The 24,721-nt window shown below is 41.1% G+C and overlaps 1 protein-coding gene across 3 annotated transcripts in view; it reads right to left on the bottom strand.

The window, feature by feature from the left end:
- Positions 1 to 24,721, bottom strand: part of macrod1 (mono-ADP ribosylhydrolase 1) — a 461,598-nt gene that overhangs the window by 20,466 nt on the left and 416,411 nt on the right. For 2 of the 3 annotated variants that reach the window (XM_034181801.1, XM_034181803.1), the window contains exons 8-9: positions 23,093 to 23,166; positions 8,210 to 8,291 (exon numbers count right to left, since the gene is read on the bottom strand). In XM_034181801.1, the coding sequence (XP_034037692.1) occupies positions 8,210 to 8,291; positions 23,093 to 23,166 (156 nt within the window). Of the gene's footprint in view, positions 1 to 5,645; positions 5,680 to 8,209; positions 8,292 to 23,092; positions 23,167 to 24,721 lie in introns of all 3 variants that reach the window. The other variant, XM_034181802.1, reaches the window with a different exon arrangement.

Genomic DNA, 24,721 nt, shown 5'->3' with positions numbered 1-24,721 from the left:
ATGACCCCGAGCACACTAGTAAACCAGCAAAATCTTGGTTCCAAACCAACAAAATTAATGCCTTGCAGATGTGAAGAAATCATGAAAAACTGTGGTTATACAACTAAATACTAGTTTAGTGATTCACAGAATTGCTAAAAAAGCAGTTTGAACATAATAGTTTTGAGTTTGTAGTGTCAACAGCAGATACTACTATTATTGTGAACACCCCCTTTTCTACTTTATTTAATAATAGCCCAATTTCATAGCCTTAAGAGTGTGCATATCATGAATGCTTGGTCTTGTTGGATTTGTGAGAATCTACTGAATCTATTGGTACCTTGTTTCCCATGTAACAATAAGAAATATACTTAAAACCTAGATTAATCTTTTTAGTCACATAGCACTACTGTTATTCTGAACACTACTGTATGTGCATGTCTGATTGTATGTTGCAAGTCTGGACAGTCAAAAACCGCATGAAATAGTATTTTTCCCAAATCAGTTTCAAGTCTCATTTGTAGACGGTTAGGAATGCAATTTTAACCACATTTTTGCAAATCTGTTTTGGCCCGAACATTCAGATCTGATTCCAGGTTTGTTTTCCTATGTCTGAGAGCTCTGTGTGGCATGAACCCAACCCCAACATACACCCTGCTGCTTCGCTCTCTTGCTGTGCTGGTTTTTACTGCACTCCAATATAATCTCTCGCCGCTCACTCCAAAAAAAGAAAAAACTTTCAACATGAGGTGTGTTTACAGGGAGGTCCTGCCAGTTGACAAGCAATTGTTCAGCTGACTAAACCCATGGGAGTCAAATATAGACCAATAAATGCTCACACATACAGTCAATTTAGAGTCACCAGTTCACCTAACCTGCATGTCTTTGGAAGTGGGAGGAAGTACAAACACGGGAAGGACATGCAAGCTCCACACAGAAAGGATCCCAGGACCTTCTTTCTGTCAGGCAACAGTGCTAACCACTAAGCCACTGTGCCACCTGATTTGAATCAGATATGCAATAACTCCAATTTGAACTGGCAGTCTGACCAAAGCATGGCTCAGTTGTCATTTGCTGCTGGTGGTCTGCACGGGTGTCAATTTACCAAACTGTGATCTGCCTGACAATCAGAGGTGCCACATCATCTACTTCCTCCTCAAACCTGGCTCACTGCTGGAGGAGCCTCGAGCAGTGTGAGAAACCTTGTCACCTCTTGCCTGCATAATAGGTATCACATTGTCCTGGAGTGTCCATTTTGCATGAATCTGCATTTTATTTTCCTGGCAAGGGCAATGTTCAAAAAAAAAAAAAAACCCCTGAAAAAGCTGCTTTGCTAGCTGGCCCGCTGGTTGATTGAAATGAAAAAGTCAAGCTAAAGCTGTGGTGGTCTATAGCAGGAACTTTTTCCAAGGAGAAAATTGTGCAACTGCTTGGTGTGGTTAACAATAGATAACAGCTGCTGTCCTGTCACACAGTATCTCTGATGTGCAGGAGTTAGATGATTGCTGGCATAGGAGATCACGTTTTCCTTGCCCTCCATTGAAGCTGTAACAACACTGCACAACTGCTATTCCAGGATGTAATTTCCTGTGGATGCTGGCTAAGATAGAACTGGGGCAATTGTGAGTTTGTCCTTAAGATGTATGAAGCCTTGTTGTTGCGCTTTGACACACTAATACTGTCCGTCTTTAATGGCCTTAGGCGCACACTCTCATCATCTTCGTGTTCACACCACTCGGTTGCACGTAGGCAGGGTTTCTTTGCAGCCTACATTGATTTTTACAAAGTATTTAATTTGGTTGATAGGGCTGCCCTGTGAGACATCCTGAAAATTTCCTGTATCCCCAATAAATTGATGGGCATCCTAGAGAGCCTATAGAGGGTTTTCATGTGATGTATCGGTGTACTGCGGCCATTGTGGATTACGACGCAGTGGCCGCTGTGATGCGCTACGTGCATTTGGCGAACAATTGGAGAAGCTTCAACAATGGCCAACGTTTGTGCTGTCGTCGGTTGTTCAAACAGAAATGATAAAAATGAGGCAGGTCGCTCATTTTACAGGCTACCAGCAGTTATTGTGCATCAAGCAGTGGAGTGTTACGAGCTTTCTAAGCAACACAAAGAGACCTGGCTCAGCAGATCTGAAGGAAGCTTTAATATGGCCAGAACCAAGCAGACCGCCCGTAAATCCAAATCCAAAGCCGCCCGGAAGAGCGCTCCAGCGGTGTGAAGAAGCCTCACTGTTACAGGGCCGGCACCGTGGTGCTGAGAGAGACGCCGCTATCAATCCACCGAGTTGCTGATCCGCAAGCTGCCCCTCCAGCGCCTGGTGAGAGAAATAGCTCAGGACTTCAAGACCGACCTCCGCTTTTAGAGCTCCGCTGTGATGCTCTGCAGGAGGCCAGCGAGGCTGACCTGGGCGGCAGCTTGCGGATCAGCAGCTCGGTGGATTTCTGGTAGCGGCGGATCTATCTCAGCGCCATGGTGCCGGGCCTTTAATGGTGAGGCTTCTTCACACCAACAGTAGCTGGAGCGCTCTTCCAGGCACCTTTGGTTGCCAGCTGATTCCTCTGAGCTTTTTCTCCGGTGGATTTACGGGTGTTCTGCTTGGTTCTGGCCATATTAAGCTTACGCTGTGAAACTGTCGGCCACTTCATTACATCGTCATTAAATTCGCTATCCTACAACATACGGATCCACTGAACCAACTGCTACACACCCATCACAATAAACAGCTTTATCTTGAGGGTTTAAAGCATCGTAATAAGCTTTCATTTTCTCTACTTTCTTTCATGTGCAAGCTGCATAGTAATCCACGATGGAGACGGGAGCAAATCGGTCACGTGATTGAAAACCCTCTATACTCAGGAACAGTGAATGTTATGCAGACTGGAGGCAGAGTCTCATCTAGACATCAGGGATGTCTTCTGATTTCTGCTCTGTACAGTGGTTGCATGGAGTCTGTGTTGGGGTTGTTCACATAGATGCATTTGTGAGCAGACAGAAGCATCACAGGTCCACAGCACAGCAGGTAAACCATCAAAAGAAACTGATTACAACATTAATGATTACACAGAATGTGGCCTGGAAGGTACTTCACTGTGGCAGCAGCAAGAGTTTGTCAAAATAAGAATGTCAGGCAAATAATACAAATTATTAATACAGGTTGTGGTGCATGAATGACAAGAAATACATCACAAAATAATGTGCTGTATTTAAAATAAAAACGACACTATGCCAGAATATGAACATTTTCATTGCTAGTCATTCCTATGTGCTGTTGTTTTGCTGTCAAACAAAACAAAACAAGTTTTTAATATTGGCTTTTCAACAAACAGTTTATTAGCTAGCTAGCTTGAGGCCAGGGGTATGCATATTTCAAATTATGGGAGGAACTGGAGATCTGACCCCATCATTTAAACTTGGGCACCCCCTAAAAAGGTAAAAATGACAGATAAAATGGGCCATACCATTTCTTGACTTGTCCACTTGCTTCACCCCCCATCATTGCTGTGGCTAATTTTAGTCTAAAGTCCGTTGCCTGATGCAAGCCAACGATACTGCAGAAGAGTTAATATGGGTAGCTAATGAGCTTGTTTAATGCACTTTCTTACTTCCAGAAGTTCGGAATTGGATTACGTCAAGTGTCTATGGATGAATATTAATGTCAGAGCTAACTTGTAACTTTTAATTGAAGTTATAATTTAACTAATGCTAGCTTTGGCCCCGTCCACACGAAAAGGGTTTAGGTGTATCCGCATAAGTTTTGTATCATACTGGTGTTTTGTCCACACGGAAATAGCATTTTTGGTGGCCAAAAACAATACTTTTTGAAAATGGGTCCCAAAGTGGATAAACCTGAAAACGCCATCTTGGTTTTCATCTGGATGAGCAATACATAGCTTTTCTGAAATGATGATATCATAGCCCCACCTCTCTAAGCTCAGCCACTCTAATGAACTGCATGTTGTTGGCAGCATGCTGGCTTAGTGGTTGGCATTGTTGCCTCACAGCAAGAAGGTCGTGGGCTTGCTTCCCACCTGGGGCCTTTCTATTTGCAGTTTGCGTGGATTCCCTCTGGGTGCTCTGGCTTCCTCACGCATTCAAGAACATGCAGGTTAGGGTAAATGGAAAATTTTAATTGACAGTAGGTGTGTGAATGTGTCTGTCTGGCTATATGTGGCCCTGCAATAGACTGACATCTTGTCTTGGGTGTAACTCGCCTTGTGCCCTATGAATGCTGGAATAGGCTCCAATCCCCCCCCGACCCTTAAATTGCAGTAAGTGGGTATAGAAAATGGATGGATGGATGTTGTTAACAGTGTAATTTAACTTATTTTTTGTCTTGGTGGATCATTAATGGGATTTATTTTCATTGCGAGTAGAATGTTGATATGGATATCTGTGATGAACACTGACCATGTGTAAATGGAGCTCTGTGACGCTCATAAAATAATTGCAGAAAGGACTTTCAGCTTTTAAAATGTTATTTTTAATTCTTGTTGGTGGGGCAAAGCGCTGGCATCCTCTGGTTCAGGGTGGCAAACACACCAGGAGCAGACAAACACTGAGGGACATCTTTAAAAACACTGTATTTACTCACAAGTAATGTCCATGATAAAGAATTAAAGTATTTCCAGACACTGTCTAACAAAACAAGGGCATCTTATGTGGATAACAGTTTTTATCAGGCTGTGATGATGAATCCTGATGAAACGATGCAAGAGGGAAGATTAAGACTTTATATTTATTCAGTGTTTGAATGGTTTTAATAAAACAGTATGAGTCAGAATTGACGGTATGAGAACTTCACTGTAGATATAGTTATACTACACCTCTGCATTTATGTGGATCATCCTGAACAAACATGTTTTATTATTATTAGTACTAGTATGCCACGTTGTAGTGTAGCTTTAGCTTCTGATGCTACCATGATTAGCTCTTAAGCAAGTCTTCTTCTCGTTTTTTTTTTTAGCATTACAGCGCCACATACAGGCCTGGCATATCTACTACAGCATTTTAGGTTGTTTTGAGCATTTGTGTGTGGATGCAGATAAATCTTGAAATGGTGCTGTGTTTATGGAACACTATTTGAAAATGACAAAGAAAAAGATTGCATTGGGAAAGTGCCATATCCGTGAGAACAAGACCAAAAGCTATCTTTTGCCTTACCTAATATTAGCGGGGGTGGGTAATTAATAAGGACCCCTCCAGTTATCATTGTATAATTTGCACTCTGGTGTTATCAATTATTTGTATTCATAAATGAAACAGAGCAGGGGTGGTGGCCAAGTGGGTGGTGCACTTGGTTTCAGTGCATAAGGTTCCTGGTTCAATTCCCACCTCTGCCACATTTCTCCACGTAATGTGGAGTTGCGTCAGGAAGGGCATCCAGCGTAAAACTTGTGCCAATTCAACATGCAGATCCACCTTGAATCTGCTGTGGCGACCCTGAGTGCAAACAAGGGAGCAGCCGAAGGGACTTGCTATAAATGAAACACAATTTGTATTTAATTGAATGTGGACAATTTATTCCAGAAAGGTGTTGCTGGTTGTAGGAAATGTCAGTGTTTCTCATTATGAACAGATCATTGACCTTTCACACAAGCGTTGGCTCCAACTGAAGATATCACTACTCATATTGCAAACTGCACATGCTGGTTTACCTGAGGCAAAACGCTGCTTTCACTGGTCAGCAGACTAAAGAGGAGATGAAACACAGATGAATAAAAACCTGTATCCTCAAAATGCCAAATTCAACCTGCTAGTGTTACCTTCACAATAAATCTGTTTAGTGTGTGCAGGTTAATGTTAATGCTAGAAATGTCTTCATCAAACACTGAGGAGAACATAAGCTGGAAGAGCTGAAAGTAAAAATGAAGGCAAAAAAACAAAACAAAACAAAACAAAAAAAAACTGGCGCTAAATGTCTAAAATGCGGACACAAGGTACGCCAGTGTGATATACCAAACAGGACACAGCTAATAGGCTAATTTTGGTTGAGATGTTTATTAACATACGTATTTTTTGCTGTGGTCTTCAGAGCGGGTGGCTTGGGTGCAGCTATTAAAAATTATGGCCAAAGTAACAGCTGAGATAACATTAGCAAGCTCTCAATAACTGATAAATAGTGACAATGGTGCTCATATAGAACTTGAATAATACTAAAATTTTGCTCAGGGGAAATACTGGGGCACAGATTTCTTTTAGATGATCTGTACAATTAATCATATTGACTCAGATATGTGTAATAAAATGGTCAAAAAGGGCAAACAGAGTCAAGTTGTGGAGTTACCTACTTTTGGAACCAGCACCAAGTGGCCATTCAAGGAACTGCAAAATTAGACACTTCCACGTTGGTTCCATTTTTCAGAATGGGAGGTTGGGACTTGGAGAAACATGTGATCTAATCCTAATCAGCAGTTTATGTTGTAACTTGTACGATATGATTCAGATGGATAATAAACTGACAGAATAGGAACGCTATTCCCATATCATTGTTTTCTACTTTGTGATGGGGAATAATAGACTTTTGTAGACCTCTTCTTGTTTGTTCTGCTTTGTCCTTAGATTAGATTAGAATGGAAGAATTTATTTGTCATTGTACACATACTGAGATTAGAGGTGCCACTCTGCCTGCAAATGAGTTTGACAATAACAAAAGATAAAAGGAAGTTATCGCCTATGACTCGTAAATAACTAACTTAGCAGACAAGTGAAAAATGTGAGTTATAAATAAGTGAAGTTACGTACAGGCTATTTAAAACAAACTAATATACATTATAGATAAGGCACAGAGAAAATTAGATTAGAGAAAATTAAACTATAAAATACCATATTGTACATGAAATACACATACATGCAACTCACCATTACTTTTCCAATGTAATTCAGTGCCTTAACTCACAGCCCAGATGTCTTTTGTGTCGACAATTATTATCAATCCATGGAATGTGCGTTTGAATAAAGTCAACAAATTCAATGACTCAATAAATAAATTCATGAGAAAAATAATGAGGCAGTTTTTTAGGGTGTCAAGGTTATGGATATAAAGAATAAAAGTATATTCATCACAAATCACTATCACATCACTGGATCAGTTTTATCTGTCTGTGTGCTTTTGAGCAATAAAAGTGTTTTATTGGCAAAACATATGTGTGGTTAAAACTCATAGCCCATATTTGTATGTCAGGGAGCACTTTTTATCTCATGAAATTAAAGAGAATTATATGCTCTCTATAAACCAATTATATGTGTCAGACAGTCTTATATGTGTGCAAATGTGCAAACAGCACAGAGTGCACGAGGCAGAGTGCTGATGACACCACTGAGAGAGAGAGAGAGAGAGAGAGAGAGTGCAGACTGTAAATAAGTTTTGTTTCTTTTCAGTACTCCAGTGAGTATCACAGCACCTTTAAGGTGACACTCATTTGGTTACACTAAAATACATACTCATATGATACAAAAGGATTATTCAGTGCTTTCATGATGCCTGAACTCAAATTCTCTTAATTTTTCTAATTAAAAAGCACTTTTGTCTGGCAGGTAACTAAATTTAAAATTAAATAACTCACACATCTCTTCAATCTTTATTTCCAGAGTGAGTTCTGTACAAGATTCTGTGCACTGCCAAACAATCAACACTGGAAAAATACAAAATCTTACCAAATATATTTTTCTAGTTTCTAGTAAAAATATCTCATCTACTCTTAATATAAGTCAAAATCACAGAACAAGCAAAATGTTAGTAAAATATAAGGACTTCTTTTAAGATAATACCTCTTTAAGAAGTCCTGGACACACTTTTTTTTAGTCTGGTTTATTTATTTATTTTGACTTATTAAAAACACCTTGCTTTCATTAAAAAAAAAACTGACAAAAATGTGAAAATTCACTTAAGATGTCTTGAAAACAGGCATAGAAATTAGCTGGGAAAACGCATATTGAGGTTTTTTATGAGTATTAGGAAGCGTTACATCTTTTAGAAATACCAATGAACCTTAAACATCATACGCTATATAAAAAATTACGTTTTTAAATTTAAAATAAGGTGGTTCCAACTTTGTGCCTGAGCCCCAGCAAGATGCTGCTTAAATCAATTAATCTTTATACACACCTGAATGAATGCTTGTTTGTGAGGCACATAGATTTTATCATTTGAGACTGTGCATCAGCATATGTGTATCAGCATAAACACGTAGGTGCCTTTACAAAGAAACACAATCCTCACCAGCAGTGAAGTAGAGCGGGAGGTTCTGCAGATACAGCTCCTTATCCATCGGCAAGAACACACAGAAGATGACCCTGTCCACCTGACACACACACACACACACACACACACACACACATATTCAGACACCTTTATTAGCAGCACGTGCAATAACTGTGAAATCATCAACAGCAGAGGAGCAAAGCAACAATGTGTGACACTGAGGGCCGTTGCACAGCGATGATATCAGGAGAATGTAACTAACGCAGCAGCAGTCCATTACTCCTCCATTAGCTCCCTATTATGATCCTGCTACTACACAGCTTAACTACACACAGACCTGCTGTCACACACAGTGTGCATCAGTGTGTGTCTATGTATACCAAATATAAACTTTGTGTTTTGGTGAATGTGAATGTTACAAAAAACAATAAGAATCATGAACTATTCTGATTGTCAGTGGTTAAAGTAGCAGTTCTTTAACTGGGTGGCAGCGGTGAAGACTGTGTAATATTGACAAAAAAAAAAAAGAGACAATTTCTGTTTTTAAAATTGTATTTTTTTCCATGTAATTTTATTATGCAAAGCACTGTGTATTTGTTTGAAAGTACCACACAAATTATTATTATTATTATTGTGGGCAGGGGTTGTGGCCAAGTGGTTGGTGCACTTGGTTTCCGGTAACGTGCCAATTCAACATGCAGATCCACCTCGGATTTGCTGTAGAGACCCTGCATGCAAACAAGAGAGCAGCTGAAGGAACTTACTTTATTATTAATGTCATGGAAGATATCACGGAATACCAAGCCCCTCCACAGGATGTACCATCGACAGATAGAGGAACTGGTTGACATCAAAAAAACCTACCAGTGGCTAGAATAGGCTGGCCTAAAGGACAGCACAGAGGCTCTGATCATGGCAGCACAAGAACAAGCCCTAAGTACCAGAACCATAGAGGCAGGGGTTTACCACAGCCTCCAGGACTGCAAGCTGGATGCAAGCTGGGAGAGCGTACACTGAGAGGCACAACCAAATGCCGAGAATAGTATATAGGAACATTTGTGCTACATAGGGATTACAAGTCCCCAAGTCACAATGGAAGACACCACCAACAGTGGTTGAGAACAACAGGGCTAAGTTCCGTGGGACTTCAAATACCAGACAGACAAGCAGCTGCTGGCCAACCAACCAGATATAGTGGTGGTTGACAAGGGAAAGAAGACCACAGTTGTTATGGATGTGGTAATCAGAGCTGACAGCAACATCAGAAAGAAGGAGCACGAGAAAATAGAGCCGTACCAACGACTGAAGGAGCAACTGGAGCAGATATATGGAAGGTAAAGTCCAAAGTGGTCCCAGTGGTAAAAGACCACCTAGACCACCTATATTAAAACCACTCCACTCCAAAACACAGCTGTAACCCCAAAATTGGAAGAGTGACTCCAGCAGATTCCAAGCAGAACATCAAAGATCTCTGTGCTGAACCCTCAAACTCCTTGTTCTCTGGTAGAGGACCCGAGCTTGAGGAACATACAGTACATACTACTGTCCCCAGAGGGGGTGAGAGGAAGAATTATATATAAAGTGATTTAATTTTGATTAGGATCGGTCAATGATCAAGGTCAGAGGTATGAGTCAAAATTCCAGCCCAAGCTAATCTACAAGTAAATGGCAAATTTTTGGAAAGGAATTAAAATGTTTTATTGTTGGAGAACTTGACTGTTTAAAAGTCTGTGTAATGGTTTCTCTACAAGGCTGATAATTTGAAAAGTGTGAGTGGCATCGCTGTGCTCTCACGGCACTTTTGCTTTGGCATTTTTTTCCTGTAGATTGTGTAAATCACTCAATCACAACAATAATCAACAGATGCATTAATAAAAAAAAAACTGTCAGGTACTGCTCTCATGTGTGTTGGCAGCAGGCCCTCGGTTCAATCACTACAGTGAAACTCCTCTCAGGTCCTTCCAGACTCATCAGGTTTTGTCCACTGTTATGCATTCACACACGCACAGAGCACAAAAAGCCATAAACATAATAGCTTTTGAATAATATAAAGAGACTGACCAAGTGAGTGCAGCTGTTTTATGACAGTAAACAATCTTTATGCTCTGTGCTTCTGCACTTTAGCTCCTGATGTTACAGTCTGTAACATTTACAGAACACTATGCAGCCTGAAGACTAAAGTTACTACACCTACATAAACGCTGCTACCAGGGAAAGGCTCCACTGCATTGTCTATCAGATTTAAATATTAAGAGCATGTTGCCCGTGGGGATCCACAGGCTCTAGATTGGGTAGTGTTTATAAAATAGGTAGCTGACATTTTTCAAGGTTGGTAATAAATTCTGCAAAGTTTCTGTAATGAGTTGGAATGGCGTGTGAGTCCAGAATGTAATTATCAACGTCCATTATTCACTGTTGTTACGTAATATCTGTAATTTCTCCAAAAATATTAGTCCTATCAATATTCCGTTTTGGCGGCATTCATCCTGGACCCAAAATAAGCATATGAAATGGCAAATGTCAGCTCCCCAGTTTCTCTGTGATCAAAATTACATATACAGTATGCACGCATGCATACACATACACAGAGGACACTTGGCTATTAATATATAGATTACATTTTTAATTTTTTACAAATTTAATTTTTAATCTGCTTGGTCTAAAAAAGTAACCGTTACTGACTGCCACAATTTTTTTTTCCTGATTTCTTATATTGTTTCTTAAAGCCAGAAGGTTGCCACTTGAAATGACTTTAGTTTTGTGTCATGTCTGTGATCTGCTTTTTTCCTACAAAATTAAACAACTGAATGAACATCCTCCGAGGCCAGTGATTCCATAATTATTGCCAGGGGTTGTAGGTGGCTGGCGCAATTCTGTAGACAGCAAGGCTTTAGTTTTATTGATAACTGGCCTTCGGTTTGGGGCCACCATGGCTTGCTGATGCTGGACGGCCTTCACCCTACTGGGGAAGGTGCTGCCATCTTGTCTGTGAATATAGTTAGAGGTCTACAGGGAGGGTAACAGATTTACAGCAGGCCACAGAGCATTTGATTAGAGACTCGCCAAGGCTTATGATGAATGTGGATGTGGAAACTATTAGCTTAGCGGGGAAATTAGTGCAGAAAATCCACTATGGTGAGAGTGCAGTTTATGTAGCTAAGAGGGAAATTTGTCCTGTTGAGACTGTGGCCTGTTTCCACAGACATGTCCATAAAAATCATAGTCATATGCTTTGCAAACTTAATACCCATTTCTACGTTGGATGAATTTGAAATTGAGGATGTCTCGCTGGCTGTTCCAGCAATATCAAATATTTTGTGTTTGCTACCTACAAACTGTGTGGAATGTCTCAAACCTAAACCTACTTCCAGGCATCTTGTATATGCTACTCTGGAACCAACCCTAAATCCAAACAGTCAACTATCAACCACACTGAGGTCCTTAGTCTGGGTCTTATTAACATAAGATCACTGTCCTCAAACTCACTGTTGATTATTGATCTAATTATGGATCACCACTTAGATATGATTGAGTTATGTGAAACCTGGCTCTGCTGTCACAAATATTAATATCATGCCTCTTGCATCAGTGGTTTCTGCTCACTCACCTATTAGGTTTACAGTTTCGCTGCCATATTTAGTGGAACAACCACCTTATTTATCACTGCGGCGACGCATCAACTCCTCAACTACAACTGAACTCGAAATTAGACTGCCTGATCTCTTGGCTTCACTTTTGGACAATGCCCAATCAGTAGACAGTCTTGTGGACAGTTTAAACTCAGCGCTCAAAACTACACTCGACATGATTGCACCACCTATATTAAAACCATTCCACTCCAAAACACAGTCATCTTGGTTTAGTGATTACTTGTATGACCTCAAGCATAAGCCTAGAGGTCTAGAACGAAAATGGTGTAGTTCAAAATTTGAAGGATTCCACCTTATGTGGCGTGATGCTATCTTAGACTATAAGCGTGCACTACTGGCTACAAAGCAGACCTATTCCTCTGATTTGATCAACAAAAACAAGCAGAACTGAAAGTTCTTGTTTGGCATGATGGCCACACTTATTCATGCACAACCACCTATAAGTCACTCTCCTTTTGCAGCACAAGATTTCTTGGATTACCTCAAGAAGAAAATAGATGACATTAGGTTAAACATATCCCAGCATGCCTTAACCCAGCCACTACACCCTGCTATTGAGGTGGGTGCCATCACTGAGGGCCGCTTCACACATAACATGAGGAGGAATTGCATGCCATTCGTGAAAAACGTAGCTGCCTCCAACGCCTCGTACACATGTCGCTGTGAGAGCCCATTTGATCCCTCTTGCGGTATGTGTCGGTCAAATGTATTTTTTTTTTTTCCCCACAGCAGCTGAGCGATGTGGGAGAAGAAGACAGACATGGTCCAGCTGCTCGCACTATGTTCCTGCTGCAACGGTTTCAGTCACGCCTGCCCGACCGTGTGTCCCTCCTGACGTTGGTTCGATGTTTTCGTGTGGGCTGTTTCGCCGTGATTCACCCTGATTCCTACTTATTCGTGGTATGTGTGAAGAGACCCTGAGGTTTTACCTTGATTTAGAGAATTTGATAATATCTCACTAGGCGTGCTGACAAAACTCGTAATGTCTACAAAAAACACAACCTGCTTATTTGATCCTATACCAACAAAATTGTTTAACCCTTTGGGGCCGAGGCCGCCGTATACGATGGTTGAGACAAAGCTTTACTAAATTATAAGTAACTTTTTAATGATATGAGACAGAAACTTACTTTTTACTGCTGAAAAATTAACTCCGTGGACTTTCGAGCCACTGCCCACCATCGCTGTACTCCTCATAGAAGCTGTGTGATGACGTGTGCAATGTGAGTGTCCAATCGGAATTGGTTCACCGTCACATGGTTTTCCAAAGTCCAATCATAGGGCAGATTTACCTCACGTGATAAACCAAAGATCATTTTTAGGAGTGATGTGTTACTAGTTGGCCCATTTGAATAGCCATCTGGCTGCTTGCTCCAATGCGCTCTGCGCCATTACGCACAGCGATCAGTGAAAGTCATCAGAGGGAGCAGACGAAGAGGCTCTGATGACAATCTCACATGCTCAAACACAGTGTGTGAGTTTCAAAGATTTTCCACTCCTCATTGCCTGTGAATGTTATTGACTAAACCTGTGGCAAGCTCTCTCGCTCCGGTGTAAAGGACTGTTTACCATATCAATGGAGCAAGGGGGGAGGGGCCGCTCCTCAGAGTGTAAGGAGCCAAAGTGGGCCAAAGTGTGAAAGCTGCTTTCAGAGCAGGACAGAACACTCCAAAACACAGTAGAAGTAGAAGTTTGTGATGTGACCTTTGAATAATAGCAGACAGAAATTGCTTTGAGATGAAGACAAACAAAACGCACAGACCATTCTGTATATATTGTTCAAAATGTGCATTTGTGTTTATTGTTTGAACCTTTTTGAGGTACAGTCTTTCACACAAGAGCCCAAATTACCTTTATAAAGTGTCAAAACAGTTTATTATAGTTTGCTGTGTGTTTTGAATGAATGTGTGTGGAAAATTATTTCCCACTTTGCTTTTTTCTTTCTTATTTCTGATTGTAAACCTTTATTACACTTATAAAACACAGCTATAGCATATATATTCTGAAAGTACAGGTTGTCCTGAAAAAAGAGACATAAAATGTGATTGTGGCATGCAGGGACAGCTGTTAACAGCAATAATAAAACATTTGTACAAGGCGAGTGAACTGTCCAAAAAATGCCTTCGGAGCCCAGAGGGTTAAGGGCCTATGGCCCACTCTTGGGCCGACTGTGGTGGAAATTATTAATCTCTCATTAGCCTCTGGATCTGTTCCTAAATGGTTCAAAGCTGCAGTGATTAAACCATTACTTAAGAAATCTAAGCTTGACCCTAGTGAATTGAAAAACTATAGGCCAATATAAAATCTATCATTCTGCTCTAAAATTCTGGAAAAGGTGGTTTCACAGCAGCTTGTGGACCACCTTGCCGAAAATAATCTTACTGAGCCACTGCAGTCTGCTTTAAGAAAATATCATTCCACAGAGTCAGCTCTCACTAAAGTAGTGAATGATCTTCTGCTTGCAATGGATTTGAACACCACTATGGTTCTGGTGCTGTTGGATCTCAGTGCCACGTTTGATACCGTGGATCACCATATTCTTCTCGATAGGCTGGAGAATCAATTTAGGATTACTGGGAGTGCCCTTGCATGATTGACATCATACCTGGCCAGTCGTTCTCACTGTGTTTTGTAAAATAATACTACCTCTAACCTTAGTGACATGAAATTTGGGGTTGCACAGGGGTCTGTCTTAGGCCCCCTTCTTTTCTCCCTTTACATAGCACCCCTTGGGCACATATTGCAGCATTTTGGATCATCTTTCATTGCTATGTTGATGATACTCAGTTATACATGCTGATAACTGCTGGTAATCTCATCCACATAAAATCCTTAGAAGATTGCCTTGCATCAGTGAAAAGCTGGACGTCTAGCAATTTCCTACTTTTAAACCCTGACAAGACTGAAATGATGGTTCTTGGTCCAGTGAGACATCAGCATCAATTTGACCAGCTATTACTTAGCCTAGGCTCATGTGCTATACATCACACTGACAAAGTGAGGAACCCCAGGGTAATTTTTGATCCTACGTTGTCCTTTGACCTCCACATTAGAGATATTACGAGGACTGATTTCTTCCACCTGCGAAATATAGTGAAGATTTGTCCCATCCTGTCTATGGCTAATGCTGAAACCCTGATTCATACATTTGTCTCTTCTAGATTGGACTACTGCAATGTTCTATTTTCTGGTTTACCGCAGCCCAGCATTAGGGGACTCCAACTGGTTCAGAATGCTGCTACCAGACTTTTGAAAAGAAGCAGAAAGTTTGACCACATTACACCCATTTTGGTGTCTCTTCACTGGCTTCCTGTCCCTGTGAGATCAGATTTTAAGGTTTTGTTACTCACCTATAAAATTATTCATGGACTAGCCCCTCCCCACTTAGTTGACCTACTTAAACCCTACGTACTGGCCTGGTCTCTGTGTTCTTAAGGTGCAGGAGTACTTCATGTCCTTAGGGTGAATAACAAGTCTGTGGGTCACAGAGCTTTCTCTTATCGCGCCCCTGTTCTCTGGAATGATCTCCCTACATCAATAAAACAGTTACAGTCTGTAGAGACTTTCAAGTCCTGTCATGCTCGGCCCCCGGCTAGGGTTTAGGTCTTAGCCCTTGGCGTATTTCTTTTGTGATTTTCTGGTTTTACTTTTCATTAATTCATACTTTATCATGTTAGTCTCAGTTTGGTTCTGTTTATTGTTTTGTTATATAATGCTTAGTCACAGGTTTTGTTATTTTTAATCTTCAGCGTTGCTCATCAGATTATGTTCTATTTGTCGTTTATTGCATTATTCAGTAGTCACTGATTTTGTTTTCTGTTCATCACTTATTCTCTGTTGAACCAATAGTTTGTTTTTCCATTTTTATTGTATTCACTTTTCTATATCAGTCAATAATAGTTCCATTCTAGTTTTAATCATTAGTTTTCTTGTTTTCCCCTTTTGTTTTGCTCACATGTTGCACGTCATGTTTCTCACAGTTAGTTTTTCTGTCACTCACGTCTCTTGTTTTGCACCACTTTGTTTTGCCCTCCTGCACTCTTGCCTTTCTTCCCTCTTCTTTGTTCACTAAACCACACCTCTTTCCAGAACCTTCTATACACCTGCTTCACATCAACCTGATTAGTTTGCTCCTTATTAAAACCCTCACAGTTCCACAGTTCACTGCCTGATTGTTGACTTTGTTCACTCTCTCGCCTTTAGTTCATGTCTTGTTTACTTCTTAGTGTTTTGACCTTGCTTGTTTGCTCCAACCTCCGCCTTGCCTTAATCCGAACTCAGCTTGTATTTTGACTCTGCCTCTGTTTTTACCTCTGTTTTTGCCTGTGATACTCTTCGACGCTGTTGGTATGACCTCAACTTGTATTTCTGAGCACGTCCCAGCCTGTACCCTGTCTGATACCTCTGCCTCATTATCTGACTACCCGTGTACCGACTCTACTGCCTGGTTACCAGATAAAGGCTCTTATTCATCACAACCAGCCATGTCTGAGAGTCTGCATTGGTCTCCACCTGTTTCCTGTGTCAATCATCACGAGCCCTGACAAGTCCAGACTTAAGAAGCACTTATTTTCCCTTTCATATGGCTAGCATACTGGCATAGCATGTTACTATGCTTTTTACTCTTTTAAATTAATTTTATTAGGAAACAGAGCATGTCGCGGCCTCAACATTATCTAAAGTCTGGGTCTTGTAGTGAAGCTTAGGGCTAGTGGCCGGTGATCACCTTAGTATTTCTTCTGTTTTTCTTGTTGCTAAATGCTGATAAATTATACTGTATTTGTTGTCTTTCTGATGCCTGATTAGTTAAGGCGTGGCTCCATCCAGAGCTAAGAGTGGGTGTTTTCTTCTGCAGGCCTCCTGTCTTGTGCACCAGCATGATTTCAAAATTTCCAAAATTTCCTGTATAATTTCCTTGTGTCGGTAGTATGGCCCAAGCAGAGGGTCACTCCTTTGAGTCTGGTCTGCTTGAGGTTTCTTCCTCTTATCATCATTAGAGGGATTTTTTCTTTACCACTGTTGCCTGTGTGCTTGTTCTATGGGTTGGCAAGGTTAGAGCTTACTTGTGTGAAGCGCCTTGAGGAAACTTTGTCGTGATTTGGTGCTATATAAATGAAAATAAATTGAATAAATTAAAATTGAAAATGGCTTTGTGTTTGGTGTGGAAGCTTCAATCTTATTACTACCAAAGAGACATTCCACTATCCTGTCTGCCCACAGCCTGTTTTCCCCAGCTTGTTCACAATTACCACCATGATTTGAATGGAGGCTGCAAGCAAATAATATGGAAATGTGAGGTAAGTAACTCCATCCCCTGGGCTAGGGTTCCAAATCTCTAACCTCCACTCAGAGTTGCTTGCACTTACGCCATTTTGCTGCTCTCACACTGAAATCATCCAAACGCTCGCAAGATGTAATAGCAGTGGGGAACTCATCTGGATACTGTTGCAACAGAGACCCTGGAGATGCTAATGCTAACATCATCATCAAGCGAATATAATGGACTGCCCCAGAACTGGCGGTCTTTAAGTGGCACACTGTCTGTGTAAATATTCCCATCTCTAACTGGAAATTTGTTTTGCAGCAAAGCATTTCATATTTTTTTTCCACTCATAACACATCACATCATGCAGAGAGTTTACACCCACAGAGGTTTAATGATATAAATGTACAACAGTGGGAACATGATTCAGGCACAAATAATGAATAACTGCTAAAAATTTCTAAATAAAATATGGACAAATTAAATGTGTGCTGGACTTCTTCAAACTTTGTATAAATATTTCTCAGGGGAGTGCCATAGATGATTAACCTTTGGAGCAGATCGGTCAAAGGTCAAGGTCCAAAATATACGCTTTCCAAGACTTTGCAACCAACAGGGTTGGAGAGACAATGCTGAGCTTATATCAATCTGTCAATGATTTATAATCGAACTATATGAGTGATGTCATGATAACACCACAAAGACATGAAATCATGTGATAATGGTCTGAAACAAACCCACATGTTCCAGGATCACACACTATGTGAACTCACATGGACTTCAGTGACCCTTCAAAGCTCACCACAGATGCCACTGCCCCAAAACATTATACAGCATAGGTTTGTGAGGGCATGCGAGGTATACATAGTCCCTCCAATTACTTTAATTTATTTTCAGATAATAAAACTACGTAATTTCGTTTTGATTGTCTCCTGAATATTGTTAGACAATCAGATTGTTTTTAATAACCATTTTATTATTGAGTTATCATCTGCAGCTTTCCCTGTGTTATGTTTTGGGCAGTCCACTGTAATACTCTGAGTCATGGTGACCCCAATGCTGAGATGACAAGAGCCACAAAGTCCAGTGTTCTTTAATCAGAAATAAAAGGTAGGCAAAGGCTAAATACACAGATGATCTGTCAGTCAGACAGAGGTATCTGTCAGGGATGAGGCATAACATAACTGATGAGAAAGGATGCAAAGTTCACTCACAAGTAAGCACTCAAATGGAGCACACAACTCGAAAAAAGCAGGCAAACACGGCAAGGTGAACAATGGAACAGGAAGCAGGTCGGCAACAAGGAAAACACTAAGAAACAGGAACATTAGCAGACTTAGCAAATAGCTGAATATGTACATGAGCGAATGGTTTTTAAACATGACGGAAGAAACGCAGAAAATAACAAATGAGTCCATGCTAAAATGGAAGTGAACCAAATGAAATGAGGGACGATCAAAGTAATACAAGTGAGCAAGAAAACGGGACCATGACATACACCTACTGTCACGAGCCCGTGTGTGCTATTTTGTGCAAAGATTGTCCCTTTTTGTGGACATATTTCTCATTTGATACTTAGATTCTGAGAACAGCCTAATGGTCTCCCCACTGTCAACCCTCTTACACATTTACCAGCTGTGTCTCAATCAGTTTGTTCTCATTTCGCTTGCGCCCGCTGGCTTTTTGCTCTTCTCTCATGCCTCCTCTGGGATTATGGGCTTACTTTATGACAGATTCTGAATTCAAACAATTCCTTGTTGTCTCTGGGGAGTAGCGCTTCCGGGGCTAAATTGACGAGCCCTTGCACCATCTGTGCCTCATTTGTTGATTATCGTGGGCCCTTGATAACCACATCCACTCGTTGCCAGAACGTAGTATTTCAATACTGACTTCTAGCCACTGTCTGAGTATGTTCTAAGATCCTTCTGAGTTTTTTGCCCAGTCTATGAACAATCTCTGCTGGCATTATGACCTTGATTTGGCTGTTCTTACATAGGACTAGTAACTTTGGAGACTGCAACTGTCGTTCCTGATTCAGAGGCTTTTCTAAGTGAATCTGTCTGAATTATTTGACTCAATTGCTGCATATGTGCTGTTGTGGTGCAACAACATGTGCTCACTTAAAGGACTACCGGTAACAGGTGGTGCTCAAAGACTGCTCCTAATAGCTTTATGCTTTCTCTAAGGCTGCTGTTTGCCTTTCACAGCTTCAGCCCCCCCAATGACAAGAAACGGTACTGCCTTCAAACTGTCTTTTAGAAAAGAAGCAAATTTTTGTTTGGGCTCAGCAGTGCCCATTTACTGCCTATTACTGGAACTGTCCCTTTCGGAAAAGGGAATTGCCCAGTGCCCTCTTGCTACAATAGTAAGAGCTGCCACTTGTTTGACACACCTGCATTTTGTGAAATAAATACTCTTAGCTTCATCTCATCTCAGCGTCCAGTCTCTGCTCAGGGCTTCATTTTTTTCTGGTTTATAGAAATTCACTTCTGAGCTTTGATGGGATCAGGTGTGAGCAGGGCAGCTTTGTAACTTGATGATTAATAAATCAAAAATATAAATCTCACATTTGATGAATGTTTGAATAGGAACATGTGGACATTTAAATATTTTCTGTTTACACACTAAAGAAAAACAATAGGCTGTTATCAATATCAAAAATTTGGAATAGGAATGTTTGGACATTTAAAATCTTTCTGTTTACAACCTAAAAACAAACAATTTTTTTTAATTTAATTTTTTTAAACAAACAAACTTTTATGGTAATTTAAAAAATTGTCACACATATTTATTTACAGTATTTATAAATATTATGTCAGACATTAATGTCTGTGGATCGAGTTTATGGAGTCATGAGGTGTTTGCTAATGCTGGTTTCTTTGCAGGGAAACGAAGGTCCAAGTTGGTGCTTCCTGTCTTACTGTGAGACTTTGACACTAACCAGTGACCTAAGGTGACAACTGGATTGTACGGTGTCTTTCCTGAGAGCAAATTAAAGATTACTTCGGGAGATTTGAGGCGTACCACTTGCATGATGTGGCTACATCGGCTAGGACATTTTGTCCTTGTGGCATGTTTCTCTGGGCATGATCCAGCACACAGGTAACTCGGCCAGGGGCGGGCACCCATGTTTCACCTGACTGTGGTACATAGATTGTTAGTTTCTAGAGATGGGATGTACTGGTTCTCTGCCTGGATGGCTGCCATCCAGGATCCACGTCAGTTCTATGGTGTGGTGGATGTAACAACACACCCAGCACATTTTTCCAGACTTGACCAGACCTAGACAGTTACAGTGCATCTGCAAATTATTCACAGTGCTTCACTTTTTCCACATTTTGTTATGTTACAGCCTTATTCCAAAATGGATCAAATTATGTTTGTCCTCAAAATTCAACACACAATACCCCATAATGACAATGTGAAAAAAGTTTATTTTTTTCTTTTGTTTTTTAAGATTTTTGCAACACCCCCCCCCCCCCAAAAAAAACAAAACAAAACAAAACAAAAAAAAACTAAGAAATCACATGCACATAAATACTCACAGCCTTTGCCATGAAGCCCAAAATTGAGTTCAGGTGCATCTTCTTTCCACTAATCATCCTTGAGATGTTTCTACAGCTTAAATGGAGTCCACCTGGGGTAAATTCAGGTGATTGGACATGATTTGGAAAGACACACACCTGTCTACATACGAGGTCTGTTAGAAAAATATCCGACCTTTTTATTTTTTTCAAAAACCATATGGATTTGAATCACGTGTGATTGCATCAGCCAAGCTTGAACCTTCGTGCGCATGCGTGAGTTTTTTCACGCCTGTCGGTTGCGTCATTCACCTGTGAGCAGGCTTTGTGTGAGCAGTGGTCCACCCCTCTCGTCGGATTTTTATTGCGAATAAATGTCTGAACGATTCTGCATGAACTTTGCTGCATCAATTTTTTCCAGGAACTGTGAGAGACCTCCAGGTGGACACCATTCGGAAAATTCAAATGGCTTTGAGGGATGATTTTATGGGGATTACACAGATTAAGGAGTGCTCCAGCCGGTTTAAAGACCGCCCACAGCTGCTGAGACCGCGCCGCGCTCCGAGCGCCGATCAACAGGCTGAAACAACCAGATCATTTCCAACGTGAAGGCTTTGTTGATCCGGGACGTCGTCTGACTTACACAAAAATGGCAGGAGACGTGGACATCAGTACTTTTTCGGCACATTCCACTGTTACAGGAGTTTTTTTCATGGAAAGAAAAGTGGACGGATGCGCCACCGTGCCGCTCATGGCGCGGCACAAAACCACCTCCGTGTTGGTCTCACAGGAGGGCTTTGAGATGGCTTTCAGACGGCTGTCGGTGGGTTTTCAGTCGTGTGACTAATCAAGAAATTGTGGATGAGCCTGGACATGCCAGAACATGTCCTGTGGGCTTCATCACGGCGTTGTTTTGCGCCATGCGGCACCGCCGCGACGCACGGAATTCCTCCGCTCCTCTTTCCATGACAAATCTCCTGTAACAGTGGAATGTGCCGTTCATTTCCAAACTGGACGCTGTGTTTTATCCGGGACGTCCTCTGACTAGCACAGGAATTGCGGAAGATGTGGACATCAGCACTTTTTCGGCACATTGAGACAGACGTGCGGAGGAATTCCGCGCGTTGTCATGTTGTCGTTCTGCTGTCAGTAGAATTTTGAGAGAAAAAATTTACTCCATTTTGGAATAAGGCTGTAACATAACAAAATGTGGAAAAAGTGAAGTGCTGTGAATACTTTCTGGATGCACTGTAAATATTTAACAGCTTTTGGTTATTTTCAAACATTTGCTTTTTCAGTAATTTGTATTTAGAAATCTTCTGACTTCATCCCTTTGTGTGTTTCCAATCATAAAATGGAATAAATTCTGAAAGTAAAAACGTTTTATGAAAATCAGTAATCATGCAGACATACCAAACGACAAAGGCATCGTATTGAAAACACAGCCTTGTCAGCTTGAGTAAACACCAAAACTGTCATACTAAATGTGCTGATTAGAAAAATCTATAAAAGAAAGATTCTAAAGATTCTCTTATTTCGGAATTTTCACTCTCTAAATTATAGCAGCCCAAAAACACTATAATATGAAATGCTAGCAGTTAAATTAGGGAATAAACAATTTCCAATGGCAATCAGTTTGTACTGTATATGTATGCAGATAAACATGCACGCACGCACACACACATCCACACACACCATCATGTTTACCATAAAAAATTTTTACCTCCTAAAATGCACACAGTGGAATTGTTTGTGTGCAGGAGCAGAATGTTAATGACGGTCTGACTGTTTTTACTGGCAGCTGTTCAGTGCTTGTTGACTGTTGTCCGCAGCGAGACGTGTAAGGTTTAATGTCGGTTTGGTGACCACAGCCAGGCTGACGGCATCAGCCGGCTGGTATTGCAGAGACTCTGGAGACGCTGACACTAACAATAACATCGTCAACACCCGCTCTGGGAGGTGATACAATACGACAGTGAGCGAGAGAGCGAGGGAAAGATGGGAAGAGACCTCTGAAGTAAAGGAGGAAGACGGGAGGAGAGTTTATAGCATGCAAACCACTGATTGGAAAGTTTCCCCTTTTGTTCAAATCTCCCATCACCCCCCACTTTGCCACGTCCCTCCCCTCCAGCCAACTATTCCATCATTTTGTCTTTTCTCCATTCGCCATATCTCCGGGGAGGATGCGTGTGTGCGTGTGCATTTATGTTTGTGTTAGCTGAGTTTAGTCCCGCAAGGAGCCAATTAAAACACAGACTTGGCCACAAGCGTGTGAGACAGGACTTGTGTGCTTAATTGTGTGCTTGTGCATGTCGCTGCATGTGTGTGTGTGTGTGTTTTTTCAGTGCACCCTTCTCCTCGTTCATCCCTGAAAACAAAAACAACAGCTGTGAAAGAATAATACCTGGAGGAAATGATAGGGAAAAATTGCCAATCATGCAGACACAAACAGGCAGATTCATACCTTGTCATGATGTTCATCCAGATACTCCCTCACAGTTGCTAACGCCACGTGCACTGCCTGCTCAGGTGGATATCCTACAAAACACACACACACATCAAAATGTACAAAAAATTTACCACAACAGGGTGCAGACAAAGATCTGTGTTTGTGCTCGGCGGCTGTCTTTTTTTTTTTCCCAACAGGTACAGTATGTGTTATGTATGAAAGCCATGTTCTGGATGTTCTCAACACGCTGTCTGTTTGCTGCTTCCTCTCATACACTCACTTATTGCAGTCAAACAATACACTTGGTCGTTACGAGGAAGCAGATGGATAAAGGCAACAGAGCTTCTTCGGTTTGCCTTCTGCAACAGAGACTTTTCCATGCCAGGAAAATAAACCTCCCTGAAATAAAGCTATAAAGACACAGAGAAAAAAACAAACAAAAAAACATCATCTGGCCAAACAAATTGTCAGATTACAAAGTAATTATTGCCACCACTGTGTCAATTTGTTTATTTGTCTATCTGTTTATTAGCAGTACTCAATCAATTCAATCAATCAATTTTTTTATATAGCGCCAAATCACAACAAACAGTTGCCCCAAGGCGCTTTATATTGTAAGGCAAGGCCATACAATAATTATGTAAAACCCCAACGGTCAAAACGACCCCCTGTGAGCAATACACAAACACAAACGTATAAACAGCCATGATGAAAACAGCCATGAGTTTCCTTAATAAAAGATGTTGGTGTGTGTGTGTGTGTGTGTGTTGTGTGTGTTGTGTGTGGTGTGTGTGTGTGTGTGTGTGTGTGTGTGTGTGTGTGTGTGTGTGTGTGTGTGTGTGTGTGGGTGTGGTGTGTGGTGTGTGTGTGTGTGGGGGGTTGGTTGCATCTACTTCATGGGAGGATGAAAGAAATGTTTGACCCAGAAATTTAAGTGTTATGACCGCTTTGGGCAAACTTCAGTTCAATCACAGATTTTGTCCGCACAGCAACGTAACAAACTGAAAAACAGTTTCTGCAAGAAAACAGTGTATCTGAGGTAAAGCAACAAGAGGCAACTATTGCTTAATCACACTACACTTATCAGCCATTTGATTAGGCACATCTGTTTAACTGCTCGCTAAAGCAAATATCTAATGTGGCGGAAACTTAGTACATTTACGCATTTAGACATGGTGAAGAGAGTCTTCTGAAGCTCAGCTTAGCCAATAACACAAACGTCTGGAAGCTGATCCACGTCACGGTTCTCCCGTTAACAGCAATCACTCGTTGTAAGACTGCCCGACTCGAGATCACAGAAGCGTCTTCCTCAGGGGAAGTCATCAGCATCCCGCATGTAGCATCTTAGTGCGACACGACCAACGGCACAAACCGCAAACACGGCTGTTCCACTCTTTCGTGAGAGGAAATGTGCTTTGTTAGAGTTTATAAAGGGAAAGGATAAAATCCACTGTTAGATCTGTTTTTCGAAGACCACCTAATAAGCAACAATAAACAACAAAAAAGGGACTTACATTTTGGTGTTCCACTCCTGCTAAATGTAACAGAGGCCAGCAGGTATCGCTGTGCATATTTAGTTAGTAAACCTCACTCCCAACAGCTCAAAAGGATTCTCTGGTCACAAGGCCAGAGCCCCGGGTTTTA

This window comes from Thalassophryne amazonica, chromosome 11 (genome assembly GCF_902500255.1).
Source record: "Thalassophryne amazonica chromosome 11, fThaAma1.1, whole genome shotgun sequence".
Lineage (NCBI taxonomy): Eukaryota > Metazoa > Chordata > Actinopteri > Batrachoidiformes > Batrachoididae > Thalassophryne > Thalassophryne amazonica.
Note: the sequence above shows the minus strand (reverse complement) of the source record. Positions and strands in the feature narration are given on the sequence as shown.